General features: G+C 37.1%; 1 protein-coding gene across 1 annotated transcript; it reads left to right on the top strand.

Annotated features, from left to right (window-relative positions):
* Positions 1-3,650: 3,650 nt before the first annotated feature.
* Positions 3,651-13,526, top strand: LOC128048652 (killer cell lectin-like receptor subfamily F member 1). Its single transcript, XM_052641079.1, has 6 exons — positions 3,651-3,735; positions 5,915-6,013; positions 7,318-7,473; positions 9,880-10,019; positions 10,803-10,915; positions 13,418-13,526. The coding sequence occupies exons 1-6, from the start codon at positions 3,651-3,653 to the stop codon at positions 13,524-13,526; spliced, it is 702 nt and encodes a 233-aa protein (XP_052497039.1).
* The last annotated feature ends 8,129 nt before the right edge of the window (positions 13,527-21,655 follow it).

Genomic DNA, 21,655 nt, shown 5'->3' with positions numbered 1-21,655 from the left:
AAGCAAGAGAGTGCCAGAAAAACATCTATTTCTGCTTTATTAACTATGCCAAAGCCTTTGACTGTGTGGATCACAATAAACTGTGGAAAATTCTGAAAGAGATGGGAATACCAGACCCCCTGATCTGCCTCTTGAGAAATCCGTATGGAGGTCAGGAAGCAACAGTTAGAACTGGACATGGAACAACAGACTGGTTCCAAATAGGAAAAGGAATATGTCAAGGCTATATATTGTCACCCTGCTTATTTAACTTCTATGCAGAGTACATCATGAGAAACGCTGGACTGGAAGAAACACAAGCTGGAATCAAGATTGCCAGGAGAAATACCAATAACCTCACATATGCAGATGACACCACCCTTATGGCAGAAAGTGAAAAGGAACTAAAAAGCCTCTTGATGAAAGTGAAAGAGGAGAGCGAAAAAGTTGGCTTAAAGCTCAACATTCAGAAAACGAAGATCGTGGCATCTGGTCCCATCACTTCATGGGAAATAGATGGGGAAACAGTGGAGGCAGTGTCAGACTTTATTTTTTTGGGCTCCAAAATCACTGCAGATGGTGACTGTAGCCATGAAATTAAAAGACACTTACTCCTTGGAAGAAAAGTTATGACCAACCTAGACAGTATATTCAAAAGCAGAGACATTTCTTTGCCGACTAAGGTCCGTCTAGTCAAGGCTATGGTTTCTGCTGTGGTCATGTATGGATGTGAGAGCTGGACTGTGAAGAAGGCTGAGCTGCAAAGAATTGATGTGTTTGAACTGTGGTGTTGGAGAAGACCCTTGAGAGTCCCTTGGACTGCAAGGAGATCCAACCAGACCATTCTGAAGGAGATCAGCCCTGGGATTTCTTTGGAAGGAATGATGCTAAAGCTGAAACTCCAGTAATTTGGCCACCTCATGGGAAGAGTTGACTCATTGGAAAAGACTCTGATGCTGGGAGGGATTAGGGGCAGGAGGAGAAGGGGACAACAGAGGATGAGATAACTGGATGGCATCACAGACTCAATGGATGTGAGTCTGAGTGGACTCCAGGAGTTGGTGATGGACAGGGAGGCCTGGTGTGCTGCGATTCATGGGGTCGCAAAGAGTCAAACACGACTGAGTGACTGAACTGAACTGAAATTAGACCTCGCTAAAGCTAAGAAGAAAAGAAATATCTCAAATATCTGCACTATCTCATGAATTTTGGACAACCTCTTCGAATACCAGAAAAGGTCATTGGACAATATGATTTGTTTCCTAAATTTTTCTTGGAAATTTTTTCTACATAAGATGAGTCTTTAGAATGCCAGAAAATATTTCCAGTTGCCAGGAGCCAGCATGAGGAACTCCACCCGTGGCAAAGGTCATGAGGAAGGAGGCTTCAGCATTCTCAAAGGCAGGATCAAGCCTCAGGAAACCCCCTGTTCCCAAGCTGCTGCTGCTGTTAAGTTGCTTCAGTCGTGTCCGACTCTGTACGACCCCATAGACGGCAGCCCACCAGGCTCCCCCGTCCCTGGGATTCTCCAGGCAAGAACACTGGAGTGGGTTGCCATTTCCTTCTCCAATGCATGAAAGTGAAAAGTGAAAGTGAAGTCGCTCAGCTGTGTCTGACTCTTAGCTACCCCATGGACTGCAGCCAACCAGGCTCCTCCACTCATGGGATTTTCCAGGCAAGAGTATTGGAGTGGGGTGCCATTGCCTTCTACGCCTGTTCCCGAGCATCTACCCCCAAAACCAGAGTCTGCCTACTTTACTGTTTTATGCTCTCACCTACATCTCTGACTTTACAGGATGCTGTCCCCCATCACCTCTCTCAGAAAAGGAGTTAACTTCTCCAAGGAGTTAACAATTCCAAGATAATAAAAATTCCTGGGCGTGACAAGAGTGTTTCAACTTATGAACTCCTCTGAAGGTTATCTAGCCTGCCTGAACAGGTTCATCCAGCCACATGTGATTGTTTACAGCCTCCCAACTGTGAGAGGCATGAGATGTTTTAGACTTACTAAAGGCAGATTATTTTAGGAAGTTAGAAATTATTAGTGTAGTGGGTTGATTAGGAATTATATTGGTGAAGGGTTTTTCATTTGTTGGGCCAATATTTGCTGCTAAATCTCCATATTCCCTGCCCTTATCCTGAATATAACTAGCATATAGGAGAAATAAGTGTTAACCTTTAAGATTAATCATCTTAACCTTAGGCTAAATAAATTCCTTCCTTAATTGTTACCCACTACACTCTCACCCTATAGAAATGCAACTTTATCTGGTACCTTCGGAGGGTGGTGCCTGGTTTAAGAAAAATCGCCCCTGGAAAATAAGTTTCTGGTTGACTGACCGTTATCAGAAAGAAAGGATCATAAAATGTTAGTAGGCCCCCTGGCCAGAAGAAGATGTAAAACCCCTAAGACCTTTCTGTATACATTTATATGAAGCACCTGATTTCCGCGTGACTTTAAAATTTCCATTTGTCTCTATGTGTAACAAAAGGTATATAAGCAAACCTGAAAATAAAGAAAATGGATCAGTTTCTGGAAAGACTGATTCCCCCGTGTCATTCTTTCTTGTTCTCCGTTTTCCTGGCTGAAATCCCATCTGGAGTGTGGATACTCGCCAAGCCTGCTAAGTTTGCCCTGGCTTCTAAGATCCACGCGAGAGGGAGCCCAAGGCAGGCACCCTCCACTATTCAAGTGGGCACCTGTAGCCTACGTAGGTGGTGCAAATCTCTTGTCTTGAGATTTTATTAGTATCCCACGTAAGCCAGGTTATTCAGCCTCTTTTACTCCACTAATTTTCCTACTACACTATTCTTTTCTAATCTCTCTTTATACTTCTAATTAAATAGCTTTTTCCTAGGACAACAACTCCGTCCCCACTTCGAATTACCGTGGATCCACTGGGGCTGGACCCCAGCAGCCAGTGTTTTTTTCTTTATATTATAATATTAAATTACTGGTATAATTTATAATCAATGTTGTTTTAGGATCAGGAAAGAATTTAACTGTTGAGTAATTGCAAGCTATTATAATAAATCAAACATCCATCTATTTGGGAATATAATTGAAAATTCACCTATTTAAGCTAATGCAAAAGACCAACTAGCTATTTTTTTTTAATTAATATTAGTAGTAGTACTTTACAATATTGTATTGGTTTTGCCATACCTCAGCATGAATCTGCCACAGGTGTACATGTGTTCCCAATCCTGAACCCCCTCCCACCTCCTTCCCAATACCATCCCTCTGGGTCATCGCAGTGCACCAGCCCCAAGCATCCTGTATCCTGCATCCAGCACTGTTTATAACAGCCAGGACATGGAAGCAACCAACTAGCTATTATTGACTCGGCTCTAAGAAGGGTACAATTTTCATTTCCCTGACCTTACAAATTTATCAGGAGGAAGTTTTAAAAGAAAAAAGAAACATTATATTAAGTTCAATGTGTGGTGGACAGTTGAGAAATTATGTTGTTATCTTTGCTCAGAAATTAAAAATAGCATTTCCTTTGAGGTTTTCACCAGTGGATGAAACTGTGAACCTGTTGTATGTTCCTTGAGTGGACCATTTGAGGACAGTCTCTGATTAGGAGTGGGTTTATTATTCTTCTCTTATTGCATATTTAAAAAAACAAAACATACACTTTTACATACACATTCACCCACATTTGAAGATGCAAGATGAAGAAACATACATGACCTTGAATATACAGTCGAAGAAAAGGAGTTCTATCCAAACATTTCAATTTAAATGTCAAGGTATGGAATTCAAGTGTTTTTTTTTTTAATTGTTGTGGATTAATATGTGTGAGGATTTACTATGAGTTGATATTCATATGCCCCTTCTTGGATCACTGCCTTGTCATGGTGAAGAGGTTTGAGAAACTTCGTAAATCTATGACCCCTGCCATAGACATGAACTTAAGCAAATTCTGGAAGAGGTGTGAGACAGTGCATTCCATGGGGTTGTGATGAGTTGGACGTGCCTTGGAGATTGAACAATAATATTCATATGAATATTAATGTCAATAGAAGTTTCCATTTTTCTGTGTTTTTTTTTTTTTTTTCTGTTCTTGGACTGTTTCATTTTTGTGATATTTCCCATTCTCTGTCTCTGCGTCTATCTTTTCTCTCTTTCTCTTTATCAATATGGGACTAACAGCTATTTGCTTTGAAGTAATATTTTGTCTCATATTGTTAAGGATATACCTAGGAAATATACACATCTAGTTAAAATTAATAATTAAAAAGTGAATCTTTGGTGCTGGTCATTCACCTTTTTACCATTTATAAAATAATGACATTTTAAAATATCAACTTTCAATTCAGCATGTCAAAAATTTTAAAATACATTTTTCACCAGGTAAAAAAACTTGTTTTGACAATAGAGATATTAACATAAAAGACCACAAAATGTAGGGGCTTTTCTGTGAAAACTTTTCTCACATTCAGTTTGTAGATGGCATCTGTAAACCAAAATGTGTCTTACCACAGAAAAAGAGGTCAGGAAAGTGTAAAATAATAAACTTGCAACTCCTAGTATTTTAAGTGGCACATGCTAATAGTCATTATTTACTAATATGTTTTGCTGGTATTTAGTAAATTTTGCTAACATTTTGTAAAGTTGGGAATTAGACATATGACATTTTAATCTAATCAACAATTTTATATTTCCATCTTTTTCAGTGTTTACCTAAGTATTCTTACTTTATTCTTCTGAATAATTTTATAATACATTTTGCAGACACTTTCATTAGAAACAACAAAATAAAAAACAAAGAGATGTAGTTTTATGGTATATTAAATGCTTCCTAATTTATCAATCAACTTAAGGAACATTTATCTCTGACATTTAGCCTTCAAAGCACTCATGGCTGAATTTCCACTTGTTCAAGTCTGTATTCATGATATACTGATTTTTTGTTTGTTTGTTTTTTATTTTGGTGATGTGTCTCTGTTAAGTATGATATTAGCTTCCTTATGCAAAGAACTGTTCTCTTGAAAAAGTGCCCATCGATTTCAGCTTTAATTTTTAGCATAAGTGATGGATATTATCATTTGTTTTTTTACTTCTGTAAGATGATGACATATTTTCCCCAAGCTTTATGAATATGAGATGAATGGATTTCTTACTATTGAACAGCTCTTGTATTCCTAGAATAAATTCAACATGATCATGGTATGTTTTGACTACTACTAACATGTTTAAGATTTTTTTGTGAACACTCTTAAAGGTCATTGGTTTTTGCTTGTTTAAAATACATTTATTTTTGACGGTAAAGTGCTTGTGTTCTAAGCTTCTAAGTTAAATTATACCACTTCTCAAGGTAATGAAAATGTTAGTTTCTTCATAATGCTGAATTTAACATGCCTCAAATTCATATTTTGAAAGTTATCCCATGATACTTATGAGAAATAATTGTCTGAATTGAATTTGAATAGGCTTCCGCACTCTTTATCATAACATTTTCTGATAATCATTTGTTTGATTTTTAATATAATGGCATTTTTTTACATTGAAATTTATTGACTACCATTAATACTATATCAAAATATCCAAAACCAATCTGGGAAATGTAAAATATTCCTTAATTGAACTCTGATAAAACTTATTTTACTATTTTTGTTAGTATTACTATAAGAGAAAAGGTGTGCACTAGTTCCCTGAGATACTGTTCTGTGGTTTATTACACTCGTTCTTGACTGGGATTGGCAACTTCAAAGGTAGCTTTTCTCTTCCCACCATTCTGATCATCCAGAGTAGTATCATTGCTAAATAAGATAAATATGTATTTTTCTGTTTCCTTAGGTTTTATGTTTCTATTCCCTAATGTTCTATGATATTCAAAATCTATATTGTGTACTACCTTGTTACTACAATTGCCATCACTTCACAAGAATGTACTTTCCAAGCTAATTTATGTGATTAATCTGTTAGACTGTTCTGTGATGTCACACCGATATAAAATCTTATTGGGGATATCTGGAGGACTAAATGGTATTCTAGTTTTGACTTTGATCACCCTGAGTCTGTTAGGTAAGTTAAAAGATCTTAATTAAATTAAAATATGAAAAATGTTTGCTTATTTCTTATTACTCTTTTCATATTCATTCATTCTTCTTTACACTAACAAAGATTTAATGAGATTAAATTTAAAGATTTAATGATTTAACTATGTATAAAGCAATATATTATACCAACAGTAACATATTGATTAAGTATTCGAATCAGGTACATATCTTGTCTTCAAGTGGCATACAGTTTACTAGGAGAAAAGTGTATATAAGTGTGTGTGTATGTAATGTATTTGAAATCATACTTCAGGATTTCTTAGATATCTGTTAATAGATTGAATTACATTATTTTTCTTAAAAAAATATATATTATTATTTAAAGTTGAATTCAGTTTACTCTTGATTTTGTCCAAATATTTGCTGAGCAATCTTTAGACTTCAAACATTGCTACAAATCCTTAAAAAAAAAAAAAAAAAAAAAAAGGAATAGTCATGGTGAGAAATCTCATATTTTAGTGGAAAAAAAAACATTAAAAAATTTAGGGTAGACTGGGCTAAATACAACATATAGAGTGAAGTAAGTCAGAAAGAGAAACACAAATTTTGTATATTAACATATATATATGAATTCTAGAAAAATGGTACTGATGAACCTATTTGCAAAGCAGGAATAAAGATGCAGATGTAGAGAATGGACTTGTGGACACAGAGCGGGAAGAGAGGGTGTGACACATTGAGAGAGTAGCACTGGCATATGTACATGACCATGTGTGAAATAGACAGCTAGTGGAGACAGCACAGGGAGCTCAGCTCGGTGCTCTGGGATGACCTAGAAGCGTGAAATAGCTGTGGAGAGGCTCAAGAGAGAGAGGATATATGTATATATATAGCTAATTCACTATGCTGTACAACAGAAGCTAACACAACATTTGTAAAGCAACCATATTCCAATAATTAAATAAAAAAGGAATGAAAATGCACCTGTTGGTGCACTTAAAAAAATGCATGAAAAAAAAAAAAAAGAAAGCATGGAAAGAGCATGCATAACCCCTAGAACTAGAACTTTGCTTTATTTATTATTGTATGACAAGTTCTTAGGACAATGCCTGTCACAGAATAGATCCTAAGCAAATACACGTGCTATACTTGAATTCATTGTGTAATAATTTAATTCATTTTTCATTAAACACAAACATGTTTTAGAAGAAAATTTATCATTATCCCTTATTTCTTGTTCCAACCATCTGAATTGTTCTGAAGAATTTGTCTCTGAGACATTGCCTAGAGAAGATGTTTTCCCAACCTTAAAATAATCCTATTTTCAAGTTTCTCAGGAAGTACTGCCAAAATGCCTAAAAGAATATGATTCAAACATCACCCAGCATGATGATACTGGATACTTGGAAGTCAATAGTGACACAAGAGGCAATATACATAAGAAAGATGCAGGCCACTGTGTTTCAAGAGCTACAGGTCATAAAGGTATCTCTCAAGGCTTTGGCCTCTATCACTTTTAATCATTTGGATTTTCTAAGTTTGAAAAAAAATCCCATTAAACAGGAATGTAGTAGACAAAATTAACGAAGATTTGATATAAATCTACTTTTTACTCAAAACTTGATTCACATATTTTTAATTTTTTGTTGTTGTGGGATGAGATTTGTAAAACAACATAAAAAGGCCCTTCCCTCTAGGAATTTAAAATTATATTGAGATATATAAACATGGAAAATTAATTTTGATCATAAGGAATGATGTAAATAACTTTTTTGCCTCATTTATCCTTTTTTCAAATACAAAATGGATAAAAGTAATTGTATCTAACAGGCTATTTGTTATTATTTTAAAGTTAGAACTTCCAACCGTCCAGAATTTTGGGAAACTGTTCTTCCTACTTTCAACTTTTCTTTTAGTTTAAATTTTTAACACTTATTCTTTGAATCTTTGACTTTTATTTGATAGTTTGATATATGAAAAAGGTACAGTTGATTTATTTTATAATTACTTGTCAAAGAATTTTTCTGAAATCCACTAGTTTACAGTTTCCTTATCCCATGTAAAAATGTCATATGTATTATATTTACTTATTAACACTCTTTTCTTTCAGATTACCTGTTTACATGTACAAGTCCTTATCCAATTGAAATATTATAATTTTACCACTTTTTTATATTCTGGCTATCTAATTTCTCATTATGTAATAAAACTTTTTCAAAAATAAGAAAGCTTTGATGGATAAACATAGGATCAAATAGACGCCATTAAGCATTCATTAAAGTCAGTCTAAATGCTGCATAATTAACTATAAGAAATTAATTTCCTGTTAATTTTCTTACTGAGGTAATGTTAACAAATATAATTATTTAAAATTAAACATCAATGGTGTTATGACATTCAAATGTGCAACTATCATATCTATCTACTTCCAAAACATTTTCATCACCCTAAAGAGAAATCCCACACTCCTCTTTTCATTTTGGGGTGAGAAAATTATTTTGGAGTTAGATAGGTGTGCATCATGTTTGCACACTTTTTGGATGTTCTAAAACCCATGGCTTTTGTACTTTAAAATGGCTAGCATTGTGAATTTTATGTTACATAAATTTTGTCTCAGAAAATAAAGAGATTGTAAAGGCCAGAAGTTTGAATAGTTATGTTGATCCGTGCTTATATTTTTATATTATACTGCATTTTTCTTCATTGTTATTCTGAAAGTCTGTTTCGATTTGAGAATGCCTTAACTTAAACTTAAGAAAGTCAAAAGACCTGTAATTATAAAGAGGATAAAAAATTGTTATTCATCTCAATATTACTTAATATCAAAAAGGAGATATTAAAAATAATTTACACACATAAAGCAATGAGAAAGATTTCTAAAACTTTATGTGGGTAAATGCTAAGCAAATGGTATAGATAATAGTTAATCTCTCATAGCGTTGCTGCTGCTCCTAAGTTGCTTCAGTCGTACCCGATCTGTGTGACCCCATAGGCGGCAGCCCACCAGGCTCCCCCGTCCCTGGGATTCTCCAGGCAAGAACACTGGAGTGGGTTGCCGTTTCCTTCTCCAATGCATGAAAGTGAAAAGTGAAAGTGAAGTCGCTCAGTCATGTCTGACTCTTAGCAACCCCATGGACTGCAGCCTACCAGGTTCCTCCATCCATGGGACCTTCCAGGCAAGAGTGCTGGAATGGGGTGTCATTGCCTTCTCTGTTAATGCTATATATATCTTGACAGGTACATATTATTTTAGTAATCATATTAGATTATGACATGAAAAAAAAATCCCTTTATATCTGTCTAGGTTTTGCTTCAGACTTCCCACGTGGCAATAGTGGTAAAAATCTACCAACAATGCAGGAGGCATAAGAGATGCAGGTTCTATCCCTGGGTGGGGAAGATCTCCTGGAGGAGGGCATGACCACCCACTCCAGTGTTCTTGCCTGAAGAATCCCATGGTGCAAAGAGTCAGACACAACTGAAGTGACTTAGCACACACACACAGGTTTTGCTTCATCTTACGAAATTAATTTTCTTGGGACTTCCCCTGATGGTTCAGTGGTTAGGAATCTAAGTTCCAATGCAGGTGACCTGGTTTAGATCCTTGGTGGAGGAACTAGGACCCCTGATGCCCCAGGGCAACTAGCCCAGCATGCTGTAACTACTGAGCTTGCATGCTACAACTAGAGAGAAGCTTGCATGCTGCAATGAAGAGCTAACACAGACAAAAATATAAAAGACATATTTTAAAATAAATCAGTTTTCTTAATTTTCATGGACTCTCATTTGTATTTTGGATAACTTGTCTGAGTCTGAACACTTTGTTATGATTTTATCATAGCTCTACTCTTTTTCATACAATATGCAAGTATTTTCACTGTCAATTTGTAGGAATGTGCTCATCAGAATGGCTGAACTATCAAGAAAAGTGCTATTGGTTCTCTAATGAGATGAAAAGTTGGAGTGACAGTTATAGATATTGTTTGGGGGAAAAATCTCATCTAGTAATTATTCAGAACCAACTTGAACTGGTAAGTGGTTTAGTATCAGGCTTATGATACTTGCTGCTTTGCAGTTAAAATGGCTTATCTCAAATTTCTTCCCACCTTTTCATTAAATTATCTGTTATCTTGGCTACTGAACTTTTGGTGCCCTTTTAAATTCTGAGCTGGAATCCAGTGCTTCCCTTGACTTGGGGTAATTATGGTCTGAATATTGATGTTAAATTTGCAAGTAGTGGCAGCTCAGCTGATAAAGAAACTGCCTGCAATGCAGGAGACCTTGGTTCAATTGCTGGGTTGGGAAGATCCCCTGGAGAAGGGACAGGTACCCACTCCAGTATCTTTGCCTGGAAAATTCCATGGGCATAGGAGCCTGGTGGGCTACATGGGGTGGCAAAGGGTCAAACAGGACTGAGCCACTTTCACTTTCACTTCACAGTGTATGTCCTAGTAAATGATATATAGTGAAAGCTGCTCGGTTGTGTCCAACTTTTGGAACTCCAAGGACTATACAGCCCATGAAATTTTCTAGGCCAAAATACTGGAGTGGGTAGCCTGTTGCCTTCTCCAGGGGATCTTTCCAACCTAGGGATCAAACCCAGGTCTCCTACATTGCAGGAGGATTCTTTACCAGATGAGCCACCAGGGAAGTCCATATGATATATAATGTATGTGTAAATAAGATGATTGATTGACTAGGATAAGAGTCCTCATGTACAGTGTGAGTTGTCCAGTAGAATTCTAAATCTTACTTAGTATGTGTAAATCATTAAGCTATCCTGTTCATTTAATTACTCATCACCCACTTTTTAGGCTTTTATACAGAAAACTCTAAAACAATCAAACTATGTGTGGATTGGGCTTAACTTTACTTCCCTGAAAAGAACATGGACCTGGGTGGATGATTCTCCTTTGGATTCAAAGATGTGAGTCTTTCCCAAAAGGCAATATGATCTATTGTCTATCAGAGAATTTATCTCCTTAAAGCATCTATAAACAAACCAAAAGAACTCAAATAGTTCTTGGTACTAAAGAATTTGAAAGGATGAAAATGAATGTTGGCTGGAGTAATGACAAATTTTGGCTTGGTTATTAAGGGAAAAGGACTTGAAAACAATAATGATTGTTCACTTACTGATTTTAAAAACTACTCACACTTTATCATGGAAAGGTACATTGAAACAATGTAGTTTTCTGCTTTCAAAGTTCTCAATATTTTTTAAATTTTTATTTTTAAAATTAATTTAATTGGGCTATAGTTACTTTACAATAGTGTATTAGTTCCTATTGTACACCTAAGTGAATCAGCTGTACATCCTTGTTCTTGGAGTTCCTTCCCATTTAAATCACCTCAGAACTCTGAGTAGAGTTCCTGGAGCTATACAGTAGGTTCTCATTAGCTACCTATTTTATACATTTTATACATGGTATCAATAGTATATGTATGTCAGTCCCAATCTCCCAATATCATCCTCTCCCTTTTCCCCCTTGGTTTCTTCCCTGGTATCAATGCTTCTTTTGGTTATTTTTAGTAATTAAAAAAAAATTACATGATTTTTTTTGTATTGTAAGATCATCACAATGCTAAACAACAAATAAGAAATACAAGACAGAACAAAATAATCCTAAATGCTCTCAGCAGCTGCAGGAGATTATTGAGATTTTGAAATTTTTATGAATGCTTTTGTTCACTTGTATTAATTTATAAAATTATATTATACTATAGTAGGACCAGTAAACTCAAATATTATCCCTATGTTGGTAGGCAAAGTAATGGTGCCCCCAAATGTTCTAATCTCCAAATTTTGTGAATGTTACCTTAAGTCTAAAAGGGAGCTCATGAGTGTGATTAAATTAATAATCTTGAGATAGAAGTGTTATGCTGGATTATTCAGGTGGGCCCAGTGTAATCATAAGTCCTTATGAGAAGGAGAAAGTAGGGGCAGGCTACTACCCCTGGAAAATTTGAAGATAAATGCAGAGGTCCAAGTTGTCTGATAGCCAAGGAGTGCAGGCAACCTCTAGTACCTGCAAAAGGCAATGAACAAGTTTTTCCCCAGTGCCTGCAGCAGACAGCTCCAAAGACACCTGATTCTAGTTCTTTAAGACCAGCTTTGAGCTTCTGATATCTAGAACAGTAAGATAAAGAATTTGTGCTGCTTTAAGCCACCAAATTTTTGATAATTTATTACAGCAATGATAAGAAACATTCACTATGGTAACCAATACTATTGGTTAATGAATACTATTGTGTTATTGTCCCTTCACTCCTGTTTCATTATTAAATATTACTTATTTTCTATCTCTGGAGAAGGGAATAGCAGCCTACTCCAGTATTCTTGCCTGGAGAATTCCATGGACAAAGGAGCCTGGTGAGCTACCGTCCATGTGGTTGCAAAGAGTTGAACACGACTGAACGACACACACATTTTCTATCTCACTGCACTAAATTAATAAATCTAAGGAAGTCAACCGAAGACATTACTTGGAATAGAGAATAAAATTATGGGTGAGATCTAAGTTGTGTCACTGGACATGACCTGACTGGCTAGTTATGAAGATGCTAACTTAGGTTTCTTCCTCATGTCAAATCTACTAAACACTACCTTTAGGATTGAGTTTTAACTCTGGACTATGACTAGGGATTTTTGTTCAAAAACATTCAATACAAAATTCAAGCGTAAACATATATAAATCCAAATGTAGGTGTATTTTCCAATATGAAAATCCAACACTTACTTTTCCACTATTATTCTGGAAGCTTTGAAAATCATGTATATCTTTTCTGTGACCCCTTCTTAAACCTTTTTTCTAAGTTTAAATAAATTCTTAACAGAAGAAATCACTAACAGTACAATATTTTATATATAACTTCATTATTGTATTCAACACATCACTTTATGGATAAGTATTACAATAAGTGTATAATTTATTTCGGGCTTAAATGGATCAGTTTGTGGCAGGTGAGAATTCTACCATTGAACCACCAATGCAAGCAGGTCAATTTGTGTACTAAGTTCTTTACAAACATCTAGTCATTTAACCTCTGTAACAACATAATGAGGTAAACATTTATATCACTGTTGTACAAATGGATAAGAAAAACCAAGAAAGATTTAATGAGCTACCCATGTGACTTACTCCCAGTTTTTAATCTAAATGGATGACACAGAACAATGGAAAGAACACTAGGATAGAAATGTGAGCACAGATTTCTTAGCTCTGTCATTTACAAACAGACTTTGGAATTCTCTATCACAGACAGTAATACTAAATTACAGAGGTATTGAAATGTTTCATGACTCTAAGTATTTGAAAATGCCTTAAATATTTGAATTATCTTTTAATTAAGGGAGGTTTTTAACTGAGAACAGAATGGATGTCTTCAGCAATGATGATGAATAATATCTTTATCTTCTCCTTTTCAGATTTTTCATAAAAGGACCAGCTCAAGAAAATAGCTGTGCTGCCATCAAGGAAAATGGAATTTACTCTGAAACTTGCAACAGTGTTTTCAAATGGATTTGCCAATATTAAAATTTTAAAAGTGACAGTGAGTTATCAAGGATCAAAGTTTTGATCTAACATGAATCTTTAGGAATAAGAATTTAAAATTGCAATTAAACACCAACCTGGCTTCTCTATTTTCCCTCAGTCATGTTCATGGGTCCTAGTCACAGAGTAACTCATGTTAACAGTCTAAAATATACCCTCTGATTCTTTGTGTGATAATATAATCTAAAGTGAACCTATACATTTATATTCATGATGTAATTCACCTTTTCTTTTACAACAAATGTGAACAAATTATATCTGCTTTTCTGTTATTTTGCTTATTCTTATTGTTAACAATATCCTATGAAAATTTCATATAGTTCTGAGTCATATCATAGTGTGACTTCCTATGGGGCTTCCCAGGTGGCACTAGTGGTAAAGAACCTGTGTGCCAATGTAAGAGAAGATGTAAGAGACACAGGTTCAATCTCTGGGTCTGGAAGATCCCCTAGAGGAGGGCATGGCAACCCACTTCAGTGTTCTTGTCTGGAGAATTCCACGGACAGAGGAGCCTGGCAGTCTGTGGTCCATAGGGTCGCACAGAGTCAGATGCAACTGAAGCGACTTAGCATGCATGCACATGGCTTTATATTTTACACTCCTTTATTGATGAACATTAACTTTTTTTTCAGAGTTTTGTTTCTATAAACTATGCTGCAGCATTCTGAATATCTTTTTAAATGGTAGCACTTTTATTTCTATGATACAAACTTTAAAACTGGGTATTCCAGGTAAAAAAGTGTTAATTTTTTTGGTTTGCTGCTGACTTTATGCAATTTTAATCTAAATTTAGAAACTTTCACAAACTTATAAAAAGATTATATGTACAGGGGAAAAAACTTACTTTTTCCCCAAACCTTTTGAGAATTAGTTGCCAATTTGATGAATTTCATTATAAAATTTCAAGTATCACTGGATATTTTTATATGTATTTCCTATTAAAAAACATAACCTACTTAATTAAAATATAGTTATCAAACAAAAAATTAATACTGACACAGTACTACCATCTCTAAGTCTCTATAACATTTTCCAATTGTCAAATAATGTTCTTTTGAGTTAAATATCCAGATCAGAAATATTTTCTGCATTTAGTTACTTTGTCTAATCTCCTAACATCTAGAAGACTTCCTTAACCTTTGACATTCATAAGCTGATGCTTTTAAATATTACAAGCTGGATATTCTGTAAAATTTTCTTCAATTTAAATTTGTTTGATTATTTCTCATAGTTATATTCAAGTTATGTCTCCTTGGCAGGAATAACAGAGCAATAATGTAGTGAAGCTTTGTTCATTCTTTCAGAGGATGCAGTTTTTTGTTCCATTGTTATGATGCTTAGTTTGTTCACATGGTTATTGTGGTGCCTATTAATGGCAACCCACTCAGGTACTCTTGCCTGGAGAATTCCATGGACAGAGGAGCCTGGCAGGCTACCATCCATAAGATCACCAAATTCAGACATGACTGAGCGACTTTCACTTTCATTTTATCAGACTTCATTGTAAAGTTTCTCTTTAATCTTTGTAATCAATTAATAATTTTTTGTGTTCTACCATTCCACCACTTCTTATTTATCCTAGCACCCATGGCCAGACCTCTAGAAATTCTGAGAGCCTGGATTATTACTAAAGCTCCTTTCCTTGTTGGAGATTGAACGTTTTCTCCTCAATGCTACATGACTCTCAAAACACTACTCTGCTTTTCACATTTTTCCTGTTAGCCTCTTTCCCTGTGAAGTTTACTAATTTGGCAAGTAGCTTGAAGGAAAAATATTAAGCTAAATATCTTTGGCCCTCTTTTGTCTTCAGGATTTTTTCAAGTGGATTGACAGAAATTTTTACCTCAACTAGGACAGTGTCTGCTGGCCATGGCCTTCTACCCAGATTTTGAGCAGATGACTCTTCACCAAGATACGGCTAGGAGAAGAGTAACTCCCAAATTATTTTTTACGTCCTGGAATATTTCCTGTTTCTTCATTTACCTTGAAAACTTTCCAATGCTTTAAAAAAATTGTGCTTGTTTGGATCCTGCTTTTCTAATTTTTCTCAGCATCAGCTGGTCTCTATCAACCTGCATTATTACAGACGGAAGTACATAAGAACTTTCAAGTTTATCCTTTTTACATCATTTCAAGATTTTCTTGTCAAAGAGAAAAGGAAGTAAACCTTAATAAATTTCATTTTATTGGAATTCTCAAACAGTTGACAGAGCTCATAATTATCATTATTATCATGGTGTGATAACAAAAAGCTGGAGTTTATTATCACTTGCCATGATCCAGAAACATTGATAAAAGATTTAAATGTGTCTCAATTAATTGGCCCAACTACATAATGAAGCTGTTATTATTACTTTTATTTTAAGATGAGCTTTTTGATTGAGAGACCAAGTAAATTTGTTCTCAAATTGGTGACAGAATGCATGAATAAATGATCTCATTTGAAAGTTAGTTTGAAATTAAGGCAGCAAATAAATGTTAGTGTTGCCTCATGGCATTCCTGGGTTAGTCACAGAGTCTATGAATATAAAGTCCCTCAATTTCACATTGCTGTAACCACTCCTGATTCTTAGGAAAGTCATTAAAAAGTAATAGTCCATATCATTGATATGGTTATTCACTTGCCAATTAGAACATGTTTTTGAAGTTTAATATCTTTGTGTTACTGGGCTTCATGGTATGTTCTGAGTGTATAATAATGAAGAGATGTGATTCCTTCATTTGAGCAACTTAATAGAAAACTGAAACGTTTACTGGGTATATAAAATCACAAATTTTATATACAAATTACAAAAGGCAGTGGAGTAAGTTATTATGAGAGAACTTAGTGTGATATCTAACTCAAGGAGATTTTCCCAAGGAAATGTCAAATAAATGTGCAGACTGAAGACTTGAGTATACATTGGCTAAACGAAAAAGTAAGGCATTGAGTTTGAAGGGAGAAATGTTTCAGTTGAAGGGAACTGCAAAAGAGAAGAGAACATGTATAGCAGTTGGGTAATCCTTTGAAATTTAAGATGGCTCAAGCAAAAATTGCTTTCCTGGTGGCTCAGAGGGTAAAGAATCTACCTGCAATGCAGGAGACCCAGGTTCAATCTCTGAGTTGGGAAGATCCCCTGGAGAAGTGAATGGCTACCCACTTCAGTATTCTTTTTTTTTTAACTTTGTTTTACTTTGCCTGGAGAACTCCATGGACAGAGGAGCCTGGCAGGCTGCAGTCCATATGGTCTCAAAGAGCTGGACATGACTGAGTGACTAACACTTTCACTTTTAAGCACAAATGATGAAAGAGGAAGTATGAGAAAATAACTCTCTTTAACACAAAAATCTCTTTTTTAAACTATGAATTTTGTAATTCCTAAACTTTATCGTCCTGTTTACTTTCTTATGAAACCCTATGTGAAGTGAAGTGAAAGTCGCTCAGTCGTGTCTGACTCTTTGCAACCCTATGGGCTGTAGCCTGCCACACTCCTCTGTCCGTGGAATTCTCCAGGCCAAAATACTGGAGTGGGTAGCCATTCCCTTCTTCAGGTTATCTTCCCAACCCAGGTCTCCCATACTGCAGGTGGATTCTATGCCATCTGAGCACCAGGAAAGCCTCAGTTAGTAAAGAATCTGCCAGCAATGCAGGAGACAGGGTTCAATTCTTGAACTGGGAAGATCCTCTGGAGAAGGAAATGGCAACCCTCTCCAGTATTCTTGCCTGGAGAATCCCATGGACAGAGGAGCCTCGTCAGCTACAATCCATGGGGTCCTAAGAGTCAGACACGACATAGCGACTAAACCACCATGAAACCCTATACCTGATACCATACATAAGATACAGTGATGTTTTTTACATGGTTCCTGGGAAGCTGCAGTGTAAGGGGAGAAAGTACACAGTTGTTTTAATTTCACTGAGGAAAGAAGTTTTTCTGCAGGTACCAGACAAGGAGTTCAGGACAGCTAGTGCTCAAAAACTCTAACTCCTCAATGGGTTTCAAGAAAGCATTTGTAAAGGCATGCTGAGGGAGGGGAGTGAGGGTGTGTGATCCTCTCAGGGTGTGTGATCCTCTCATTTCTCTGATTGTCTGATGGTGACGAACCAGGGTGGCATCACAGGGGTTAACATTATCATTCCTTGGGCTGCAGTAGCTCTGAGGGCTACTGTTTATGGGCATCAAGCAGTTAACTTCTTCCATTTGGTAGAGGTTTAAGCATCTGTAAAACAACTCTGGAAATGTGTGTCAGATACTACTATCCTGGTAATTCAGAGAGGGGGTAAAGATTCTTTGACTGCCATATGGCTGGTTACTGTAAAACTGTTATCAGTTCTACTGGCCCCAGTTATTTTTATCACTACATGTTTACAACTTTTCAATCATTAAGTCTTTTCTTTCTTTAAAAAAAAAAAAGCTTTTTTATTTTGAGGTGGAGTATAGAGAATTAACAGTGTTGTGATGGTTTCCGGTAAACAGTAAAGGGATTCAGTCATACATATATATGTATCCATTCTCCCCTAAACTCCCCTCCTATTCAGCCTGCCATGTAACATAGAGCAGAGTTCCCTGTGTTGTATAGTAAGTATTTGTTGTCTATTTATTTTAAGCATAGCAGTGTGTACATGTCCATCCCAACTCTCTATGTAACAGCCAGATGCTCCAGGAAGCAAACTCACTCAGAAGGACAATGTGGATAGTGGAGTGCAGTTTATTACACTGGCAGGTCCAAGGCAGAGTTTCCTCTTTAGTCAGGGACCCCGACCAATTTCTGTGAAAACCTTATATACCCTAATTGTACGGGAATAAGGCCACATCACCAAATTCCTCAGTCCTATTCTGGAAAATGTCAAAGGGAGATACAATCAGGTTACAGCCATGATTCATAATCAGAAGGGTCAGCTAGTTATACATTGTAGCCTACACCAAAGGGTAGCGTAAAGATTACAATGGTGACTGACTACATAGGGGATTATTACATTCTTTCTGGCAATGGGAAATCTTGGTATGGAATCTTGTGTTTATCAGTCCAGGAGGCCTGTTAGGCTGTAGGTATGTTATCTCCATGGCTATAACATAGTCCAAAGTTTCACTGAGAATGTAAGATGAAGTTTCCTTCTTTTCCAAGTTGGAGTCAGCTCAGCATGTTCCTTTCCTCCTTCATTCCCCTCTCTTGATGCTCTCAGCTTCCAGTGTGAACATCACTCATCAGGATACACTGCATTTTAGGTTTCCTGGTATATATTTGGGTAAATGAAGTTAGCCTCTGTGATACAAAGTTAACAACACATTGGAGAATACAAGGTCCACATAATAGAATCAACAGAGCAACTATAACAATGGCTCATATAGTTTTCCACCAAACACCCTTCACCTGTGAGAGAACAGAAGTCCAAAAAAGGAAGATTATCATCAGACATAGCTTTTACTTGACCTTTCATGTCATCTAGAGTGGCTGATATATTGTCAAATAAATCAGGAATATATACACAACATTCAGCTTTGATTATAGAACAGGTCCCTCCTTGAGCGGCTGTAAGTATGTCTAAAGCCATTCTACTTTGAATTACCGCTTTCCTCATTTGTTTTTGTTCAGGATTTAGTGCTTGAATCACTCTCAGGTTGTCATTTAGGGCTCTTTGGGTGAAATTACTTAGAATTTCAACTCTGATCATTATTAAGGAACAAATATAGCAGACAAATAATCATACCAATGGAAAACTGATCATGATCATCTAGCCCACAGGAGGGTAAATTTAAAGGCTCTTGTATTGCTGACATGATGTTTCCATGGGCAAAGGCTAGACCCAAGGTACACCTCCCTATCCATCCTTGGGGCAGCCAAGGCCATAAGTTAGTTCCACATAACCAGTGGGTGGTGATTACAGTTTCCATACTCGATTTTTGTTGTTTTGCCTGATGCAAAAAATCACATAAGCTAGGCATATCACCCCTCTGTAGAGGTGATACCCACCATGGGAGTCCATCCATGACAGACATGGGCATGGCTCCACACACCCAGCAGTTAGATTTTTTTATGAAAGTCAGCATAGGAATGTGCCCATGAAATGAAAACATTGTCCTGTGCAGAAACTATGGCCAGTCTCAAGATGATACCAGAAAGTCCGGGTAGCAGGAGTTGGTTGTAGAGTTTCATCTCTTTTTCTTCCATCTCAAGATGATCTTGGTTTCACATGGCTCAGCAGGGTCCTTCTGTGCAGTCCACTCAGTGTTCTCCAGGTCTGTGTGGTATGCTCTCTTCACCCTCGTGTGGTGAATCCAGGGAGTGACACCTGCAACTTTAACTGCCATAGCGGTGGTTAGAACAACAGTATATGGACTCTTCCAATGCGGGGCCAAGGAGTCATGTTTCCAGTCCTTGACCCACACCTGATCTCCGGGTACAAATTCGTGAATCTGTTCCCCAAGAGGGAATGGCACCCTTTCTTGTACAAACTTAGTTATTTGATGTATTACCTTACCCAATTGTTCTATCTGCTGTGAAATCCCATCCTCTTTTACCTGTAGCAAGTTTGTTGACACCTGTCTCACTATGGGAGGGGGTCTCCCATAGATAATTTCATAAGGAGGATAACTGTGAGAACACGGGGTCACCCTTAATTTGAGCAAGGCCACCAGAAGCAAGTCCATCCATAAACAGTCAGTCTCTATAATCCCTCTGGTATTTCTTTAAGAGGTCAGTTGGTTCTTTCTACCATTCCAGAACTCTGGGACCTGTATGCTGTATGCAATTTCCATTTGAAATTTAGAGCTTTGCATACCTGTTGAATTACCTCGGCTATGAAGGCAGAGCTGTTGTCTGATCCTATGCTGGTTGGGAACCCAAATCTGGGGATTATTCCTTGAAGCAGACAGTGAGCCACTTTGTTTGCTTTTCGGTTCGGGTAGGGAAGGCCTCCATCCATCCTGAGAAGGTACATACCATGACCAGTAAATAGTGACCGTGTTGGCAGGGTTTCATTTCAGTAAAGTCCACTTCTAAATGTTCAAAAGGTAGAGTGCCTTTTAATTGTATCCCTGGGGACTTTTGTTTATGTCCAAGGGCAGCATTGACCTTCGAGCAAGTAGAACAGTTCTGGGATTCCATTCTACACAAGGAGGAAAGTCATGGAATTAGGAAATATTTTCAAATTAATTCTTCTATTTTTTCATGTCCTAAGTGAGTTATCTGGTGAACCTGAGATCCCAGTGTGGGGGCTAATGCCTTGGGTACCTGTAATCTGCCATCTGGCAGTTCCCACCAACCTTTCGCATTTTTGGTGGCCCTTTCTGTTTCAGCCAGCTGGTCTTGGGCTGGGGTATTCTGTGGGAGAGTCAAAGTTAACAAAGGTTCTGATAGATCCCCCACCAGCAGCCCCAAATTCCTCAGCCACATGTTTTGTGATTTTATCTGCTAGTTGGTTCCCCCGTGCTTGTGGAGTGTCTTCCTTTTGGTGACCCCAACAATGCATCACCACTACCTTTTCAGGTTCCCATACAGCATTTAATAGAGTCAAGATTTCTTCCTTGTTTTTAATATCCTTTCAGTTGACAGAAGACCTCTCTCCTTAAATAAAGCCCCATGCACATGTAAAGTAGCAAAAGCATACTTGCTGCTGCTGCTAAGTTGCTTCAGTCGTGTCTAACTCTGTGCGACCCCATAGACAGCAGCCCACCAGGCTCCCCCATCCCTGGGATTCTCCAGGCCAGAACACTGGAGTGGGTTGCCATCTCCGTCTCCAATGCACGAAAGCAAAAAGTGAAGTTGAAGTTGCTCAGTCGTGTCCGACTCTTCACGACCCCATGGACTGTAGCCTACCAAGCTCCTCTGTCCACGGGATTTTCCAGGCAAGAGTACTGGAGTGGGGTGCCATAAAAGCATATCTAGAGTCAGTGTAAATGTTTGTCTTCTTACCTTTTGACAGCTGGAGGGACCGGATTAGAGGATATAGTTTGGCCCATTGAGCAGACCAGTGTAATGGCAGTGAGCCGGCCTCGACAATGATTTCTTCTGTGACTACTGCATATCCCAACGGTTTTCCTTGTTTCACCAGGCTGGTGCCATCAGTGTACAGAACCCAATCTGGGTCCAGGATTGGTGGTCTCTCAGGTCAGGTCTGCTAGCATAAACTT

The sequence above is a fragment of the Budorcas taxicolor genome, chromosome 5, assembly GCF_023091745.1.
Source record: "Budorcas taxicolor isolate Tak-1 chromosome 5, Takin1.1, whole genome shotgun sequence".
Taxonomy (NCBI): domain Eukaryota; kingdom Metazoa; phylum Chordata; class Mammalia; order Artiodactyla; family Bovidae; genus Budorcas; species Budorcas taxicolor.
Note: the sequence above shows the minus strand (reverse complement) of the source record. Positions and strands in the feature narration are given on the sequence as shown.

Coding starts and splice junctions, on each gene's coding strand:
- LOC128048652 (XM_052641079.1), top strand. CDS start 3,651: ATGCAAGATGAAGAAACATACATGACCTTGAATATACAGTCGAAGAAA. Junction 6,014..7,317: donor GATCACCCTGAGTCTGTTAG/GTAAGTTAAAAG, acceptor CCTATTTTCAAG/TTTCTCAGGAAGTACTGCCA. Junction 10,020..10,802: donor TTCAGAACCAACTTGAACTG/GTAAGTGGTTTA, acceptor CCCACTTTTTAG/GCTTTTATACAGAAAACTCT.